This window comes from Callorhinus ursinus, unplaced genomic scaffold (genome assembly GCF_003265705.2).
Source record: "Callorhinus ursinus isolate GAN/ISIS: 27379988/994484 unplaced genomic scaffold, GSC_fseal_2.0 scaffold1, whole genome shotgun sequence".
In the NCBI taxonomy this organism is placed as follows: Eukaryota; Metazoa; Chordata; class Mammalia; order Carnivora; family Otariidae; genus Callorhinus; species Callorhinus ursinus.
In genome coordinates this window covers 111,201,338-111,220,414 of record NW_027397063.1, presented here as the reverse complement: position 1 = coordinate 111,220,414, position 19,077 = coordinate 111,201,338, and the positions used below count along the sequence as shown (strand labels likewise).

The following is a 19,077-nucleotide window of genomic DNA, read 5'->3' as shown; positions in this document are numbered from 1 at the left end:
ATTATTATTATTTTAATTGGGAAACAAGCCTCCCCCCCAGCTTTATTGAGATATAATTGACATATAACATTGTGTAAGTTCAAGGTGAACCACATGTGGATTTGATACACTTACATATGGCAAAATGATTATCTCTGCAGGGTAAGCTAACACCTCCGTCACATCACCTAATTACCTGTTCTCTTTGGTGGTGGGAACATTGAAGATCTATTCTCTTGGCCACTTGCAAGATTGGCCAAGAGGATTCTCAATCTGAATTCCTTTAGGAAACTGGTTTTGCCAGAGCCTGAACTAAGATAGTCTCCTGCCTTTTTCCAGCTCACGCTAGCAAAACAAGTTAATTTTATCTGTCATTTTTCTCTACTAATATGTTTTTGTTCATAGAGCTCCACCATCTGCTACCCCTTGTCTGGAGTAAAATAAGAAATAAGAAGGTGTTTGATTTTATGGGAAAATAGATATGGGCATTTTACACCAAATATATCGGTGTTCTGGGCATTGAATAGTGTCTTGTGAGGAACAGATTCTGGAGCTGACAGCTCTGCCCTTTACTTCTGGGTGACCTTGGGAATCACACGACCTCGCTATGCCTGAGTTTCTTGGCTCTAAAATGAAGGTAAACACGGTACCTTTTAGGATGGTGCCTCCTAGGCATGCTGTGGGGACTGAATGAGTTACCAAAGGGCAAGTGTCTGGCACTTGCGGTGAGCTCCGTATTAACCATGATTATCATTGGTGGGGTAGTAGCAGTGGTGGTGTTATTACTGCTATTCTGTGGTGGTCCCTGCAGTGCCCCCTGACTCCCAGGTGTCCGAACCCCTCACAGTGGATGGTACATTTTACCCACCTGGTGTCTACACAAGGAAAACTGGGTGTGAAGAAGGAGTGGATACGTTTGGAGTCCAAGTGAGTGAGATCTTTCCAATCTGGATACTCATTAGAATCCTTGCTGGGAGACTGCGGGGAGAGAGAATTGGGTCTTCGTGCAGTCCGGGTTTCTTGCATGTAATTAAGGCTAGTGTAGCTAGAGTCATCCTCACCGTGGAAGAGCAGTGAGCAAATCACTGGATCCCATGGAGTCTGTGCCTCCGTGGCTGGATCAGACCCGCCGGCAGCTTATGAGGATGGGCTGCCCCCCAGCTGGTGAATTTTGACAAGGTGGTGAAGGAGCTTCCCTGCGCAGGAGAGGCGACCCTGCTAGCCTGGGTCTGTGTCTGGGCCGAGAAATGTTGTGTTTGGCCGTACTGAATTAAAATAACACAAAAATGTCTCATAAAAATCTGGATTTCAGGTGTTTTGGAAAGCGCAGGAGGAAACACCAGGCCCACCTTCCTGCTTGGAGCCCGAGCCGGAGCTTGTGTGTGTCCCCTGGTGTCCATGGGCCCCCGCCCCGCACTCTCCCACGCCCACTGCTCCTGCCGGTCACTTAGGGTACCTCTCCCCCTGGCCCCGAGGCCCGGGAGTTTGCAGCCTTCTGGTCCCAAATCCAAACATATCTGTCATACTGGAAGGGGTTTTCATTCAGGCACTGATCATTAACTTTTTAAAAAGTTACCTAAAGCAGGAAGCCATTTGCCTTGAAATGAGAGATAGAAATAGGACAGTCGTTTCCAAATTTGCCGTGATGCAGCACGGCTCTTTACACACAGAAAATATGCATTTACAGACATCATCACTTCCCACTTTTTACTAGATACTTTTTCTCTTCCCAAGCTATCCCCTAAATACGGGGCTCCTCTTGAGCTACTTGGATCCTCTGACTAAAGGAGCAGGGAGCCAGGCTGAGAAAATTCAGCAGACTCCATCCAAGAATTCAGTTTACTCATCAGTTTTGCTTAACTTAAGAAAAACAAGTTTCCACCATCCTCCTCTGGGCCTGTTTCTGAGCTCACACTTGGAAAGGTCAAATAAACACAATACATCCATTAAAAGGCCTTCATATTAAAGCCCCGGGGCTTATGCTGTTTAGCAAGAGGCTGGAGTGATGACGTTTCCCAAGTGGAAGGAAGTTTGCCTGACCTTGGCTCTTTGCTAGAAAAGAGGAGTCAGCTGTGCCAGTTAGCCTCATGGTTGCAGGGTGCACAGCCCAGGGCTGCAGCGGGAAGGGATGGTGGTTGTTCCTGGAGGCAAGAAGCCCCCTCGTGCAGTCTGCTTTGGCTCCCTTCTTTCCAAATTGTTGAGGCCAAATCCAAGTGGTACCAGGTGGATTGGAGGACCCGTTAGTAACTGTCCCCTCCTGGGCAGGATCCCTCGTCTGGGCCCTACCTCACTGCTTGCGTGCCAGCCATGGCAGGGCAAGGCTGGGCCAGGGGCTCACCTCCAGTCCATCTGGGGATCTCCATGCACGGAGACAGAGCTAGCCCCTCCACATGGAGCAAGGCTGAGGGGCAAGGCTAGGTGACAATCAGCAGAGCTGGGTTTCTTTCCCAGTGCCTGTCACCCCACCTCCCCAAGAGAGTCTGCCAACAGAAAGCGCGTCCCAAACCATACTGCCCAAGTTCCGGCCCCGTTTCACCACTTCACTATGGCTCCAAGCAAGCTACCTAACCTCTCTCTGTGCCTCAGTTTGCTCAGTCCGTAAGTGGGCATTCATAACAGCAGCTGCCTCGCTGAATCACAGTGAGGAGTAAGTACGGGAAGACTCAGACCATCTCCTGGCCTAACAAGTGCTATGTGCATCCTTGCTCTGACTGTTTACATTTTTACTACTATTATTCCCAAAAATCCAGCCAAAGAGCCCAGGAGAACACCAAGACAGACTTTGAGAAAATAAGTAGATCAACACTCATGGCTTTCCTCATGCTTCGGCTTCTGATGCAAAGATCGGAAGGAACACCCCCAAAGTAGAAGGGGCTGATGGGCAGGGCTGGAGTTGTGGGGTTCCACTGAGCTAGATGCGCATCCCGGCTTCCTGGTGCCCCAGCGGCTCTGGCCTCCTCCGACCTCTGGGCAGAATCGTCTGTGGTTATTGACGTGGAGGCCTCCTACAGGGGGTGTCCGTCCTGCTCTCCACACCCACTGCCAATTTCCACTTTGTTCTGAAGGAGCAACCGAAGCAACAGAAGCTGTTGCATGTGATCGCCCAGCTACTCCAGGGCCTGAGCCTGTGGCCCTTGTCTTGTGCCCCCAGGCCCCCAAGGCAGGCGTCGTCCCCATTTTGCAGAGGAAGCAGCTTGCCATTTAAAGCCAGAAGTCAGCTCCAGGCCTGGGCTGCTTCTCCTTCTAGCTGTGCCCCAAGCAGTGCTAAGTTCTCAGCAGGCAAGAGTGACCCCATTATTACTCATCAGCTAGCATTCAACTGTAATTCGTCTTCTGGCCAGAGAGAGGCCAATCCATGACTTCTCTCTCTCACTTTTGCTCTCGTTCTCTCTCTTTGTTTTTGACAGGACCTCTGATACACAGAATTGGATTAAACATAATCCTTACTTGTAATACACCATCATTGGTCACATGCATAGCCCTCTTTCATTCTAATTTGCTTCTTTATGTATTTACTTCTTTATAATTTAATGCTACCATGAATCCCTCCCCCAACCCCAGGACTGGAACGTGGATAATTGGGTACTGCTGTGTCCGTCCCTCTTTCAGCCCTGCCAGCCTTCACTTCTCTGGATTTTGTGTTTATTGTTCCTTATAGATTTTTCACTTATATGTCTAAACAATGACTTATTTAGTTTTAGCTGTTCTTGAACTTTCTAGTTTGTCCATTACCACACTGTACTCATTGCTATGGCTTTAAGTCGGTCTTGCCATCTGGTCGGCAAGTCCTGCTGCTCCCACACTCCTTATTCTTCTTCTTTAGAAAGGGACACACTGGGGCGCCTGGGTGGCTCAGGCAGTTAAATGTCTGCCTTCAGCTCAGGTCATGGTCCCAGGGTCCTGGGATCGAGTCCCACGTCGGGCTCCCTGCTCAGTGGGGAGCCTGCTTCTCCCTCTCCTTCTGCCGCTCCCCCTGCTTGTGTGGGCTCTATTTCTCTGTCAAGGAAATAAATAAAATCTTAAAAAAAAAAAAAAAAAGAAAGAAAAAAGGGACACACCATGAGGAGGGGGACCCATCTCTGAAAGCCCCAATCCTGCCCAAGATGGGGCATGCACCAACTGTCTCTGAAGGACCCTTCTGCTCCTTTATGCGGTTGTCCCATGTGGGATGTGTTTTTTCCAGTATCTGTAGGGGCAGCCAGGTTGTTCCCAGGACTACAGCCGCAGAGAAGACTTCTGGGGACATTGGGATGATCCATGGTGCAGGGTGGATAACAGCCAGAGAGCGCCCCCCACCTCCCTGATGCTCTCCCTGCATGACCAGGGGCCATCCTCGGTCAAAGCCAGGGTGTCCAGCCATCATGCAGCTCCCCAGGGTGAGCTCCAAGTTGAAAACAGTCAGATTTTCTGGGAAATTTTTCAGCTGAGTCAGGAACATCCCTCCACCAGACCGAGGAACTGGCGCAGTGTGTTACTAATTCTGCCTGCCTGTGGGGGCCTTGCTGGAGGGTTCTTTAGCCAGCCTAGGGCAGTGTGAAAGGGCTACTTTTTTAAATTCGTTCCTCATACCAGAAGAGCTGGGCTGCAGTTTCCTTTGAAAGATGAAGCTTATTGCAGCTGCCTCCTCTCTTCCAGACGCCGGCCGGTTCAGTCCCACACCAAGCGCCCGTGATGTCCAGAGCAGAGCCATAAGGGCTGGGCAGCAGGGACAAGAGCCGGTCCCTACCTGTGGGAGCCTACAGTCTACGGGGGCAGAAGGCAGCAACAACAACAGGAAATGATTCTAGAGCAATTCAGGGTGGCCCGGGATTTATCACAGGCGGGGGGTAGGGAAACCACATTTCCCCAGCTGAAAATTAGACAACGATGTCTGGCAGTAGGACAGAATATTTCCAACAGCAGTTGTCTCATAAACTCCTCAGGTGAGTCAGCATAATGATGAGAACCACTCAAAGGCCTCTGCTGGGGAGGGCTAGTTGGGGGACAGGAGGGAGTCTCGCCCAGCAGAGAGAGGGAGCCGTGCTGGATGGGGAGAGGGCAGAGGGGGGGAGACCCTCAGGAGGCTGCTTTTCATGGTGGAGTCAGGAAGTGACCAGGGGGCTGGTGGTGAAGATAGAAAGTCAGGATGGATCAGAGATGTTTAGAAGGTAGGCATGGAAGGGCTTGCTAGTAAGGCCAATTTGGAGGGCAGAGGAGGGCTTGGGAGCCTGAGACATGGCCCCTAGGACAGGGGTCCCACCAGAGAAGCACAATGATGAGGATGGGCAGGGATGAGTATTTGGTCTCTCTGCCGGGTGTTGAGATATGTGTGGAGCAACTCCGTGGACCAAGCCTGTGGACCACTGGGGATCTTGTGAAATTGCTGGTTTTGATGCAGTTGTGCTGGGTGGGCTTGAGATCCCCCATTCCCAACAGGCTCCTGGGTGAAGCTGATGCTGTTGGTCTGTGGATGGCACTCTAGGGTCCCAGCCTGGAGCTGGGTAGAGGTGGTGGGACACTCTCCCTGGCTCAGGTAATAGCAGGTGCCCGGTACCTGTTGAGCTGAGGTCTACATGTAGTCATTTTAGTTCCCCTCCAAACTGAAAGTGTCTCAGGCTTCAGGAATACCGGCACGGGTCGTTCCAGTCAGAACTCAGGAACCTGAAACTAGAAAGGGACGCGCGCCTGTTTGGGAATGTCTCCGTTGGAAGGGTGAGACACACACCATTTCGGTGTGCTTTCGTCCCGGGGCACACCTGGCCGCCCGTGCGGACGCTTGGCTAGGGCCTAGGGCACAGCCGGTACTCCCAGGGAGGTGAGCACACCGACTTTTTATTTTAACAGACTAGACCTTTCTTCCACAACTGATTTTTGTTTCCTCAAAGTGTCATTTTGAGAAAACTACAACTTTTCCCATTGTTACACAAACGAGATTCTTTGAACACATCTAAGAGATATGCCTTTGGAGCCAATAAACATCCTCACTCAACAGAGAGCTAACTCTTATTCATCTAAAACTTCTCTTACCTGCTGCCTCCTCCAGGAAGCCATCCTGGGTACCCCCAGGCTGGGTTAGGCGCCCCTCTTCCTGGCTCTCACAGCTCCCCTTGCAGTTCCTGCTAGCAAACACAAACCTTCCTGGGCTGCCACCATTTATTCCAGTCTCTCTGTTCCATCTGTAGCCCCGTGAGCCCCTGGGTACCCAGCTCCCTGCTCAGGTCTTGCAAAGCACGTTTGTAAGTAGAAGTATAATGCCTGCATACATGTGTGATTCATCATTGCACCAGAGGTACAAGACTTTATCCTCAAAGTCCACAAAATGACACTGGGACTCTGGTATCCCTCCAAACCCTTCTTTTTTTTGAAGATTTTATTTATTTATTTATTAGAGAGAGAGAGAGAGAACACAAGCAGGGGGAGCTGCAGGCAGAGCTCCCTGCTCAGCAGGAAGCCTGCTTCTCCCTCTCCCACTCCCCCTGCTTGTGTTCCCTCTCTCGCTGTGTCTCTCTCTGTCAAATAAATAAATAAACTCTTAAAAAAATAAAGAAAGAAAGAAAGAAGACTTTGATTATAATAGTGATGTTCTCATGCTTTGATGTCCCTAAAAATTTCAAGTTTGCTGTCAGTAGAGACTGGTCTTGGCTTTGGACTAGGGGAGAAGCTGAGCTAGGACTCCTCTCGGGTACATCTCTCCACACCGCTGCCAGGCTCTGAGTCTGGGCAAGTGAGGGGACCTCCTCCCATCCTCCAGTCCTCCCCAACCTAAACACAAAGAGGTTTCTCCAGGCTGCATCTGCTCAGAGGCTGCGGAGGCCCAACAGGAGTTGAGGCCACAAATCCGCAGGGAGGCCCGAGTGCCCAGCGCCTGCCTGGAGCCATTCATTCTTCCTCACAGCTGGGTGAGGGCAACAGCTAACACCCTCCCACTGGCTTTGGCAAGGCCAGGGCATAGCAGCAAAGTGAGCAGACAGGCAGCCCAGCCCCAACTCTGCTGAGATCTTGGCCAAGAGGCCAGGGAATACCCGTGGCTAAAAGGTCCTCAGATGAAGGATTCAGGTCACCAGATTCTTCATTCCTTCGACAGTGCCAATGTGAGCCTGTGGCTAAAACGAGGCTCACTTGGTAAACCTGAGTGCGGCCTCTGAGCAGCCAGCCCTGCCTTTGAAAATATGGCAGGTTATGGCCAGTCAGCCCCCATGGGTCTGGCTCAGTATCACCTCCCCCAGGAAGCCCACCTGGCCTGTGCTCGCAGCTCGGGAGCCACAGCTCTAGGTCTCTGAGGCTCATCTAACATTCATCTCACAGGCTTCTCTGGCCTTGCCATTCACTTGTTCACGTACATTTAAGCCTAATCTGATTGGGTTCAATTAGAGTCCTTCCACTGCCAGGATTAAATCGGATTTCTGTTCTGCCAAGTGTCAGCTGTGGAAGGGACCCCGAGCCTTTTTGCCAAACCACTTGCCACAGTGATGGGGGCGGAGGCCCTAAGGAGGAAGGCGGAGCCGCTCTGGCAGCTGGTGGCCGAGGCCAGCTGGGGCCCAGGGCTGCCAACTGCTCAGCCACTTCGCACTCAGCTGTGCAGCAGGGTCCAGGCAGAGAGACCCTGCAAAGGAACTGAACAGAGACGAACTGAGCTCAAGGTGCTCCCTGTTCCAGTGCATTCCCAGCCCCCAGCCACTCCCTGGCTACCCATCCCACCGGCCTGCCTCCACACCCTTTGTCATTCAGTTGGGTGAGGAGGAAGGTGAAGGTAAGGGATCTGGATGGGTGGAGCACTAAAGGAGAGCGTCCTGGGGCCTAGAGGTTTCCCTGAGAGGAAATAGTGACCACAGTGGGGGTAGTTGATCCAGTGGTCAGAGACTGGGGTGCTGGAATGAGCTTTTTGGAAGGTGGCTGAGCTCCACGGCATGGCCCAGCGGTGGGCAGCAGGGTGGAGGAGAGCGTCCCGAGCACGAGGCAGTCCAGAACCAGGAGCCAGAACCAGGAGTCTCATCAACTCAGGAGCGATGAGAGGCTGTGCCCGGGGAGGATTCCCTCAGTGGGGGGTGGCCGGCATGGTGCAGGCCAGAGCCCTGACAAGAAGTCAATAGATGACAGCAACAGGGATCAGAGCCGAGCGCTGTGAGCCACGGAGGAGCTGGGACTTCTCACAAGCAGATGGTGGGTGCAGAGCTTAGAATGTGGCAAGAAGGAGTGAAAAGTCCTGCCCCACCTCCTGGGCCTGAAGGCACAGACCGCCTCCCAGGAGGAGACAAGGCTCTGTGCTTTTAAGTCAGGAAGTGGGGGGAATCTCTCAGACAAGTCAAGGGTGCAATTTTCTGTGTGTGAAGCTGCAGTCCCAGAGAGCACAGTGGGAAATTCGCTGAGGGCTGGGGTCAGAGGCGACGAGGCACAGGGCACGATGGGGAGGATGGCACTTGAGAGAAGCGACGGCCCTAGACAGGAGACCTAATGGCTCTTCACGTCCATCACTCTACCTTCCTTCATGTCCATGTTCCATTTGCTCCTCTTTTCCCGGAAGCTCGTGCCATCCTGTTGGTTGGATTCCTTTCTCATTTTGCTGGAGTACATCCCCATGTAATGTTCAGACTAGGTGGGCAGAGGCTCTTCTTTCAGAGTCTGAAACGTAGTTGCTACTGGCTGTGCGGGGCGGTCCCTCTGTGCCTGGGAGCGCCGTGGAGTCTTCGGGGGAGGCCGTTCTGCTGGACACACCTTCCTGCCGGGTACTGGGCCAGGGAACTGGGGGGCGGGCCAGACCCACGGGGACTGCATACAGATGGAAGCCTCTTCCCACCAGCCACCGTGCCCTCCGTGGCAGAGAGAGGTTGGCTCATGCCCCATGGGGCATCTCTATTCGACCACAGCGCTGAGGAGCTACCCCCACCCTGTCCACCTGACGCAGAGCGCAGGCCCAGGCTTCAGCTGCCCCCGAAGCCAAGCTCAGAGTTCTTCAAGGGAGTACCCCAATGTTTGCTCCATGCCCAGTCTGCCCTCTGTTGCTGGAGCTTGGGGCTTCTCCAGGGCTCCTTGGGTGAGAGCCACGTCCACCCCTGGCACACAGGGCAGCCAGTTCTCTGCTTGATTTTTCCACCCAACCTGTCCCACCTGCCTGTGTCTTCCCAGAATTTACCTGAACATCTTGGCTGCTGACTGTCCTTCTTGCTTCCCAGTATTGTTGTCAGATCCTTTAAACACATACATGCACACATGTGCACATCTCTTCTGCCCTTTTGGGGAGATGGGGCTGGGACGGATGCCCCCTGGAGCACAGTCCCATGCAGTTCAGATGGCATTTTCTAGCACTCTTTGTTCTGGGTTCTCCCCTTTGGAGGTTTCCCACGTCCTCTCTCCGCAGTGTTGCTAGGGAAGGCCATGCATTATTTAGGACTGTTCTGCTGTGCAGCACTCCTATGCACACGAAGGGACTTGCTCACTCTCTATCCCAGGGAAAAATGTGGGGCCCATCTGTGCCAGGGACGCTTGCTGGCACAGAGTTCACCAGAAAGTGCTGCTATGTCCCAGCTATAGTCACACCCCTTTTTGCTGGGGAGACAGTGAAGCTTGCAAAGAGAAAACCCCACATTCCAATGCTTTCTAGATGGGAGCTGAGGTCCCTGTCAACCATGACCGGGCCAGTTGGTACAGGGATGTCATATATTTTGGAAATGAGTGGGTAATGATATATTTGTCCGTTGACGTAATTAACTAAGTGGGGTGACACCTGACAGATGTGGATGCAGAGGGCAGGGAAGCCAAATCTTTGGGGAGGAGGTGACCCTTGGTGGAGGTCCTATAGAGGAGGCAGGTTTCTGGCAGGTGGTGCAGGGGAGGGTCTTCCAGCTGAAGGAGCAGTATGAGGGGAGGCCCAGAGGCATGCAGGCAATTCTCTTGAGTCTTCCAGCACCAAAACCATAGTCTATGCATAAGCGATCAGCACAGCATATGGTGCATATAGAATGTGTGTGCGCTTATCCACATGCATGTCTTCTCATTTCTTTTCCTGAAAACAAAAGGTACCCAGGTCTACTTGAGTTCAGATGTCAGGGTTGTCACTCAAACCTTCCCCCATCTGCTGACCATTGTCTAAAACAATTACAAAAGAATTTCACCTCCTGATCTTAAAATGTTGATCTTTTTTCAAAATATAAACGTAGGGATGGGAGTAGGGTATGGTGCCTCACGTCTTGGCATCTTCCGCCGCAGAGAGAGGAGACTGTCAAGGGGCCCAGGAAAGCTGCTTCAGCCACCAGTCCCTGTGTGAAATCTCTACATTTCCATCACAGACGTGGACTGTCTAAGCCAGATGAGCTAACTTCCCCCATTTTATTGACAGCAAAACAGAGTCCCTGGGAAGTCCTGTGGCTTACTTGGGGTTGGTTGTACAGGAGGTTACTGGTGGAGAATTATGGAAAATTTGGGTCACCATAGAACCTTGGCGATGGCTGCTTTGGAGTATTTTTAGCATGGAACCAGACATTCAGCCCCGGCTCCAATAAATCTTCATCAAGAGCAGAGCGTTGTTGTCAATTAGGATGATGTACTGAGCAATTTTTAGAACCACAATAAGTAAATTATTACTATTTTAAAGGTACCTCTTTGGGCCGGTGGCCTGAAATAAGACATACTGTGGAGAGAGTGCCTCTAAGGCAAGAGCATGTGGTGTCATACCACCATCACAACATGCAGATGGAGATGTTGCTATCCCCTAATTTACAGAGGAGGAAAATGTGGCTCCAAGAAGGTGAGCCAACTGTCTGGCCCACTGGGGGTGGGAGCAGAAGCAGGGACTCCACGCCAACCTCTTCTCCCTACTTTACCCCGTTGGGGCTGGGGGTGGGGAGAGATGCCTGGCTTGTGTTGGATCCACACCCCCCCAGCAGGGGGTAGAGGCCCTCCCAACCAGCCAGTGACTTTATTTTTCTTGCTGTAAATGTGTTTTTGAAGTATAAATAGGCAGAAAGTATACAAATCTCAGGGGACTAAGCTTGATGGTTTTTACCAACTGAACACACTAGTATAGCCAGAACTCAAAGAACAGAACAATGTCTGACCCCCCCCCCCCAGGAGCTTCCTCCTGCCCCTCCTCATCACCTCCTGCCCAGTATCAGCGCTGCCCTCACTTCACCATCCCAGCTCCAGAACCTGATAAGTGAAGACACACAAGGTGTAATTTTCTTTTGCTCACGATTGTGTTTGTAATTCATCCACGTGTTTGCATGTCATTGTGGGTCCTTCCTTCCCATGGCTGATTAGTGTCCCGCTGTATGAAGAGACATAATTTATGTGTACAGTCCACTGTTGGTGGACCGCAGAACTGTTGTTTCCAGATTGTGCTTTTACAAATAATGCTACTGTGGGTATGCGTGCACATGCATTTGGTACACCTGTGTGCACCCGAACTCAAACTGCAGGCCAGAGGTTCAGCTTTAGTTTCCCGGAGTGGTTGTGCCCTCTTGCATGCTTTCAGCATTATGAGAGTTCCAGTTGCTCCACATCCTTGTCTGCACTTGCTAATGTCTTGTTTGCATTTTGGCCATTTGGGTTGGCACGTAGTAGAGTCACTTCATGGCACTAACTTGCACTTCTCCGATGATTCATAAAGTTGAGCACTTTTTCATGGACTCATTGGCCATTTGGATATTCACTTCTGGGGAACAAGGATTCCTTTTTCATTTTTTAGTTGGCAAACATTTCCAAAAATGGCTCCTGTGCTGAAAGATCCCTTGTTTCTCTTGCCACCTGGTTGATCATTTCTAAGCCTCAGCTTGTGGCAGCTTGAAGAAGGGATCTGAAGCCAAGGGGAGTCCGAAAGAGGAATCAGAGGGTGGGCCCAGCTGACACGGGGCATCCCCAGATCTTGGGAAGTTTCACAGCCGCAGTGAGGACTTGCCCTGTGCGCTTTGGCACTGCTCTGCCTCTGTCAGTGTAAAGGTCTCTCAAATAATGAGAAGAGATGATTTATATCACACTTAGAGCTAAAGACGTGCCCTGAACCCCATCTGCCCCCCCCTTCTCGCTTCCTTTATAGAATCGGGCTCTGGATTGATTTCCATGACTGCAGAGGAGTGACCATGAACAGAGATCTTCCCTTTTCCCCAGCTCCTAACTAGGCAGGAAACACACAGGGAATTGGGTTTGCTGAAAAGGCTTGGCATTTTGGGCATTGAGGACCTAATGTGTGCCTAGAGCTTTAAAATATTTAAGAAAGCTCTCAAGATCTGGCAGTGATTATCAGCTCAAAATTTTCCTGATGCCAAGTGCCAGCCCATCTCCCCTCACTTGGAGAAGGAACTGCTGCTGGCCTCCCAGACAGAGCCTACCTTGTTACCAGCCATCCCCAAGCTTATCCTCCCCAAGGGCAACCACGCAAGTGCCCGGATGGGAAGGAGAGGGAGCTGGAAGTGGCGTATGGTGAGCACCGACTATGTGCCGGTCACTGTGCTAAGTACGTTACACTTTCTAGCTCACTGACTCCTCACCACAAGCCTCTTGTCAATTAAAACCTGCCCTGTTCTCAGGGTATTTATAGGAGAGTGCTGCCAGGCAAGATTAATTTATTCCAATTGCTTAAAACCTCTGGAGAAGACACACCCAGGAGCAGAACATCAGCTCGTTCATTTAATAGACAGTTTCTGGGCCATCCCCCTGCGATGGGTGCAGACTGAGGCCTGTAGGTCCTAAGACAGGTGAGTCAGGGTCATGTCCTTTAAGAAGCTTATAGACGCCTTGTACCCATTCATTGTTCAATGGCTAGGATTGAAAATCCTTGCCACATTTGTCTAAGTGGAAGAAGAGCACACCTCCGCTCGGTACGCCTTGTGCATGGCGCCCACCCATGTCCTGCCAACATGCCACGCGTGGGGACCAGCTCCTGGCTCGGGCCCTTCTCGGCTATGTGTCCTTGGGCAAGTGACTCACCCTCTTTGTGTTTCAGTTTCCTCCTCCTTAAAATGGGGATGATAGTAATAATCGTAATAATAATCCTACCCCAAAGGGTTGTTGTGATATGAGTTTGATACCTACATGCATGTGAGCAGCTACAAATAGCTTAGGACAGCACCTGACCACATAATAAGTCTTTTTTTTTTTTAAGATCTTATTTATTTATTTGAGAGAGAGACAGAGAGAGAGCACAAGAAGAGGGAAGGACAAGCAGACTCCTGGCTGATCACAGAACCCACCATGGGGCTGGATCCCAACACCCTGGGATCATGACCTGAGCCGAAGGCAGACGCTTAATCGACTGAGCCACCCAGGTGCCCCTATAATGAGTCTTCAATAAAGAGTAACTACAATTAACCTGAAACTAATGTAACATTGTGTGTCAGCAATACTCGAATACAAAACATATAAATAAAAATGTAACTACACTTAGATGAGGATTTGGGTTTGGGAGGGGGGTTGTTCACAGAGGCATGATTTGGGGAGCAATGCAAAGCCTGAATCAGAACCAGGTGGGGCACAGGGAGAAAGAAAGCTGGGTACAGGGGTACAGCTGAAGGAGGGTGGGGGCACGTTAAGAGGGGTGTCAAGGGTTGGTCTAGGCATGGTGACTCTGTGACCATGTGCCTGGGGATGAGCAGTCTGTTTTCTGGGCTTGAAAAACAGGATGACCAGTCCTCCCTGGCCAACAGTGGCCATCCTTGTGAGGATCACAAGAGGATACAGAGGGGAGAGTGTTTAAAGCCACCAGTACCCTGTGCAGATATGGGACCGTGCAGCCTCACCTCAGGTGAAGGAGAGCGGGACACGCTCTGGTGTGAGCCTTCCAGGGCACCAGCCAAGTCCTGCCTTAGTTCTAATGGCTCTCCACATGAACTCTGCAGCTGTAGTAAATGAAAATTTCCATAAAACACACTCTTGACCACTTTCTCATCCCTTATGATATTATTCTTCTCACAGCTCTTGCATTAGTATTTGCTATTTACAGTTTGATTGCATCTTAGTACATTATAGAATGCTTTTAAACTATCACTTATTCTCTTATCAAAAAAAAAAAAAGAAGTGGGAAGATGCAGCTTCAGACCTCTAGCATGTTCCTGTTGGCTTGGGGAAACTAGGCCTGTACAAGCCAGATGAGACAACTGTAAGCACCACCATCTTCATTCTTGGTCCAGCAGACCAGCACCACTCCTCTCTCTCTAGACCTCCCAGCCTGTCCTGTCTTACGCTTCTCTGCCTTTGCCTGTTCTCTTGGCCTAGAATACCCTCCTCCCTGACATCACATAAAACTCCTATTCACCCTTCAAAACCTCATTCAGTTATCCTCTTTGAAGCTTTCAAACAGTTCTTCCATAGGAACCACCCAGTTTCTGTCCCCTGTGCATTTAAGAATTATTGCGCATATTATACTCTATTCGGATTATTCACCTGTTTTAATTTGGGTCCACGAGCCCTCCTCTACTTCCAGGGCTGCCTCTGGCCTTGGCTTTGTTATCTCTGTATCCCTGGGTCCAATCAGAGGGCCTGGAAGAGTGTAAGAGCTTAATCAACATGTCTGCAGTAAAACTAACTAAACTTGGTCCTACATCCAGAGGTTCTATGGCTTATGGATTTTAATTCATGAATTTTTTCCAGAACTGGATATTAGAAGAAAATGCATCCCTCTGCTGATCATCAAAAAACACTACAGGAGAAGTGTGAGGGTTCAAAGGAATTTCAAACAGCCTCCCTAAGTCTAACCTGTTTCTAGGAGGAAGCCCCCTGCAGATCCCCTCCTAGTTCAGAGACTTTCATTTTTATCACGATCTGCAGCGAGAAGTATTTTTTTCCACTGAGACACACTGAACATCCACATCAGAGACAAAGTTTTCATGGAATGATATTTACCCTTGCTATGGTCATTGCTCTTCATTTTCTCTTTCTTTTCTTTCTTTCTTTTTCTTTCTTTCTTTCTTTCTTTCTTTCTTTCTTTCTTTCTTTCTTTCTTTCTTTCTCTCTCTCTCTCCTTTTTCTTTCTTTCTTTTTCTTTCTTTCTTTCTTTTCTTTTCTTTTCTTTTCTTTTCTTTTCTTTTCTTTTCTTTTCTTTTCTTTCTTTCTTTCTTTCTTTTTCTTTCCTTCTTTCTTTCTCTCTTTTCAACTGCTGGTCACAGTCCAAGGAACTGATTTCACCATTCTTTAGTCTAACCGGTTACTTCCCACAGTTTAAAAAACACTGCTCTAAGCCCTCAGCTAATATAACTAGAGGCGGCTTCTCGGAGGAGGAGCCCCAGGCCCTGAAGGTCAGCTCTGAGGAGCAGGTGCGCCAGTGGTGGGCAGAGGGTAGGTGGGGACGAGCAGGTGTGCAAGGCACCAGCAAGACTAACCACTCCCCTCTCGTTGCAGCCGAGCCCCTGCCGCTGATGGACCTGTGCCGGAGATCCATCCGCTTGGCCCTGGGCCGCCAGCGCCTACGGGACATCAGCACCCTGCCCCTGCCTCAATCTCTCAAAAACTATTTGCAGTACCAGTGAGGCTGAGGAGCAGCAGTGGGTACCCGCATACAGCAGGGCCTGGCTTTTCATGGTCACGCAGTACCTTCAGGAAGGGGTGCTCCTCCTCACCCCAGAGCACCAGGACACTCAGTTCTTTGAAAGGACCAGGACGTGTTCCCAACTCGGAAAACGAAATGTCTCTTGCCAACAGTACTTGCTGCCTTGGAGGCAGCCCTTCTAAGTCGGGCACCTCCTTGGAAGCTGTGAAGAGCCGGGAGCCTGCGCCCAGCAGAGATCCTGCCCGCCGACCAAGACCCAGCGGCCCCTGGTATTGATCAGAAAGCCTGTCTTCTTATTCAAGAGAATGAATAAAACGTTTGGGCAGGAGACTTTTCTATTGCTTGCCCTGGTGCAGACAGGACCAGGGGAAAATTGGCCAGCTCGGGGAGAAATTGCCTCTGAATAATGAATGACGAAAGCAGCTTGATGCGGGTGCCCCTCTGGGCCCCCACCCCTTGACACTTTAGGACTATGTGCCCCTTTGCAAGACTATTACCCAGGGATGCCCAACTGCAGAATTGGCACATGGACAAAGCCGTGTGTTTTGACACCTTCCTGCTTACCTCTTCAAACATTGTTTACTTACCCCTTCACCGCCCTCTCTGTCCCATCCCCCTCACCCCCCCACCCCCTCGCTGGCCCACAGTTCTCTGGCTACCCCAGGCACCTCTATTCAGGGAAGCTGAGTCTGACTCATTCACCCCAGGGACAGAGTGTATCCTTACTATTATTATTATTATCTTGAGTCACGCTGCATTTTAAAAGAGGAATGTGGTGAGAGGGCAGTACTTAGTCCAAAGGTGCTAATGGGGGAATTGGGGGCATTGTGCCTCCCAAGTAGATGATGTCCTCAGGCTGGTGAGCCTTCCTGGGGTGCTGGGGGTCTCTAGGCAACTGCCCATCCTGGAGGTGCCTAGCTGCCACAAAGCTTTATTTGAGCGAATTATTTTTTCACTTTAGGAGACATGTACGAGTTTGTTTGTTTCCAGTGTGTGTGTGATGTGCTGTTTATTTATCAGCTTGGGGCCTCAGGGGCAGCCCTGTCGCTGGCAGGGTGGCTGTGGACAGCAGCTTCTCCGCCCGCTCCGAGCCCGGTCCCCTCCTGGAGATGCTGCTGCCGCCGCCGCCGCCACCATTAAGCATCTCTCATGTGTTTCTGAAGCTCGCTGCCCAGACCCATTTTTAACTGGAAATTGTCACAGCAGTGGGGTTCCAGAGCCCCGGATGGCACTGCCTTCCCCCACTTCAATGTGAATTTGACTGATGAATGAGGAGTGTTTCTAATAAAGTTTGTTGTTCAGTCCTTCAGCTGCTTAAATGTTCTGTGGGGAGGGTTGGGCGGGGGCCTTGCGCCAGCCTGGCCAGTGTGTCCCCAGACCCTCAGGAGGCAAGAACGCGAACCCCTCCCCAGGCTCTTCTCGCCTCTTCTGTCTTGCTGTTCCCACCTGAGCCTGAACCCGAGGTCATTTTACAAAGGCGAACGTGCCTGGGTCCTGCGTCCACACCAGCTAGTCATGGTGGCGGAAAACCAGGTTGAACTCCTGATGCCTGGGTAGGGGTGTCCTCGGGGTGGCTCTGCAAGGGGTACAGGGTCCAGCAGAGTGAACCCTATGGGATAATCATTGCAAACCAGACCCAAAGGTGTAGCCAGATGCAACTTTGGAAGTGTATGTCATCATCAAGGAGTAGTGCCAGTTGCTGAAGAGTGACCATGCAGCCTAGGCAGGTTTGGGGATGCAAGCAAGTCAGGCTAAGGTCTGGGCGAGGACTGGCACAACATTCACGCAGCAGGACAGGTCACAAACATGCACCGTGCCAATCTCTGAGGACCCAGGGCTCAGGCAGATCTGTCCCTCCAAGGGGACATTTACGGATGTTACAGACTAACAAAGTGAGAGGGAGATCATGGAGGTGGTGTGGGAAGATAGGGTCTGAGGGGGAGGCTTCCTGGAGGCGGAGGCACTCTTTATCTCTGCTTTTTAAGCAAAGACGACCTGGGTAAGGACGGACCAAAAGCATCAGACATGTTAAACCTACCACCAGGGGCAGCATTCTTTCCTTGCTCTAATCTCAAGGCTGGAGGCTGGGCTCAGCTTTGGAGTCAGGAGGCCTGGGTTTGTCACTTATATGTTGTGACCTTGGGTATATCACTTCCTTCTCTACACACTGCAGGGGCTGGACCAGGTGACCAGTGGACAAGGACACTCTCCCCAACTCCTAGGGTCCCAGTTTCAGCACCAGCTTTCCAGCTTAAAGGCATCTGTCTTGTTCACACCTTGCTTATGCAATTTCCTTCATCCCAGCAATGTTCTCCTCACTTTACCTTCTCCAGGACTGGCTTAGGTTGACCCTCCTCCAAGAAGACCTTCCCTAGCTCTCCCCACCCCCCGCTGCTAACGTCTGCCTGCTCTGGGAGTCCACTCCTCAGCTCCCAGGCTTGAGTATGCCTCTCAACCAAGCGCTAGAGCCCCTCTCTGCCCCTGCGGACTGTGAGTCTTGTAACGGTAGAGCCCGGGCCTGCTGTTTCCACACAGCCCTGGCCCAGACATATGGCTTCAGCAAAGACCAGTGAGGTGGAGGTGTGTGCGGAAATGCCCCCTTGTAGCTGGGATGTCCATGGAACCTGCAAGGAAAGTTCCCCGGGGAAAGGGGAGGAATTCCTGTTAGAGCGGAGACCCTGGCCAGGAGGCCTCTGGGACCTCAGGCCCTTTCACTCCCTTAGCCATTCCATAGATATTGGGGCACTGGGGTGCGCCCCGCCCTGCCAGAACACCAAGGAGGGGGTGCCGTCCCGCGCCGCTGGAGCTCACATTCTAAGGGGAGACGGGTAGCGCGAAGCAACGCCACAGAATGGTGTCAGAGGGAAGAAAGGAGCCAGGCAGGGCGGGAGGGCAGGGAGTGGAAGGCGCCCAGGACTGACGGCGATCAAGGAAAACCAGGGCAGAGATGCAGAGCTGTGAACAAGTTGAGAGGGAGCCATGCACAGGAAAGGGGGGGTCCTGGGGGGGGGGACTTTCTGCTGTCCCATCCTTCCCTAGGCGGGAGCTTCTGTGTCCAGGTGAGCTGGGCTGAGGTCAGGAGCTGCTGTAGCCCCCCCAGTTGAGTCCGCCTGTGTGCGCGCCCCACGTCCCAGGGCTCCCGGTGTGTTAGTACCGCCTGCACGCACACACCCACGCGCGCACACGCGCACCCCGGCGCGGGCCCTTCCCCGCAGGCAGCCTGGGAGCCTCCCCAGAGGCAGTGCCCGTCACACCCCAGCCCCCGGCCCCCTCTCATCCCCGCACGTTCTCTGAGGTTTGGCCTTTCCATGACCCGTTTCTGACCGAGGCACTTGCTGAGACAGTCGCGCTAACCGCTTTCTAACTGTCGGAGACTAGAGCACATGGGGGGCACAGTCCCCGCAGAGAGCCGAGCCCTGCTGAGCTCCCTGGCTCACGCTGTCCCCCACCTACCATTGCCACTTTCTGGACAAAAGCCACCCTCTTTCCCCTGTTTCCCCCTCAGACCCTCATGCCAGCCGCTGGCCTCTTTAGGGGCCATCTTTCGTAAGAAACAAAGGTTTCCTCACCTCACGATGCGGCGGCCGAAGTGGCGGCAGGTGACAAGTAACACAGTGGTGGTTGATTTGTGCCAGGACAGCTGTGCC

General features: G+C 51.7%; 1 protein-coding gene across 1 annotated transcript in view; it reads left to right on the top strand.

Annotated features, from left to right (window-relative positions):
• Positions 1-16,725, top strand: part of SPSB4 (splA/ryanodine receptor domain and SOCS box containing 4) — a 76,443-nt gene extending 59,718 nt beyond the window's left edge. The window contains exon 3 of the mRNA XM_025870364.2: positions 15,283-16,725. Coding sequence (XP_025726149.1) covers positions 15,283-15,410 — 128 coding nt within the window. The 3' untranslated portion in view covers positions 15,411-16,725. The remainder of the gene's footprint in view (positions 1-15,282) is intronic.
• The last annotated feature ends 2,352 nt before the right edge of the window (positions 16,726-19,077 follow it).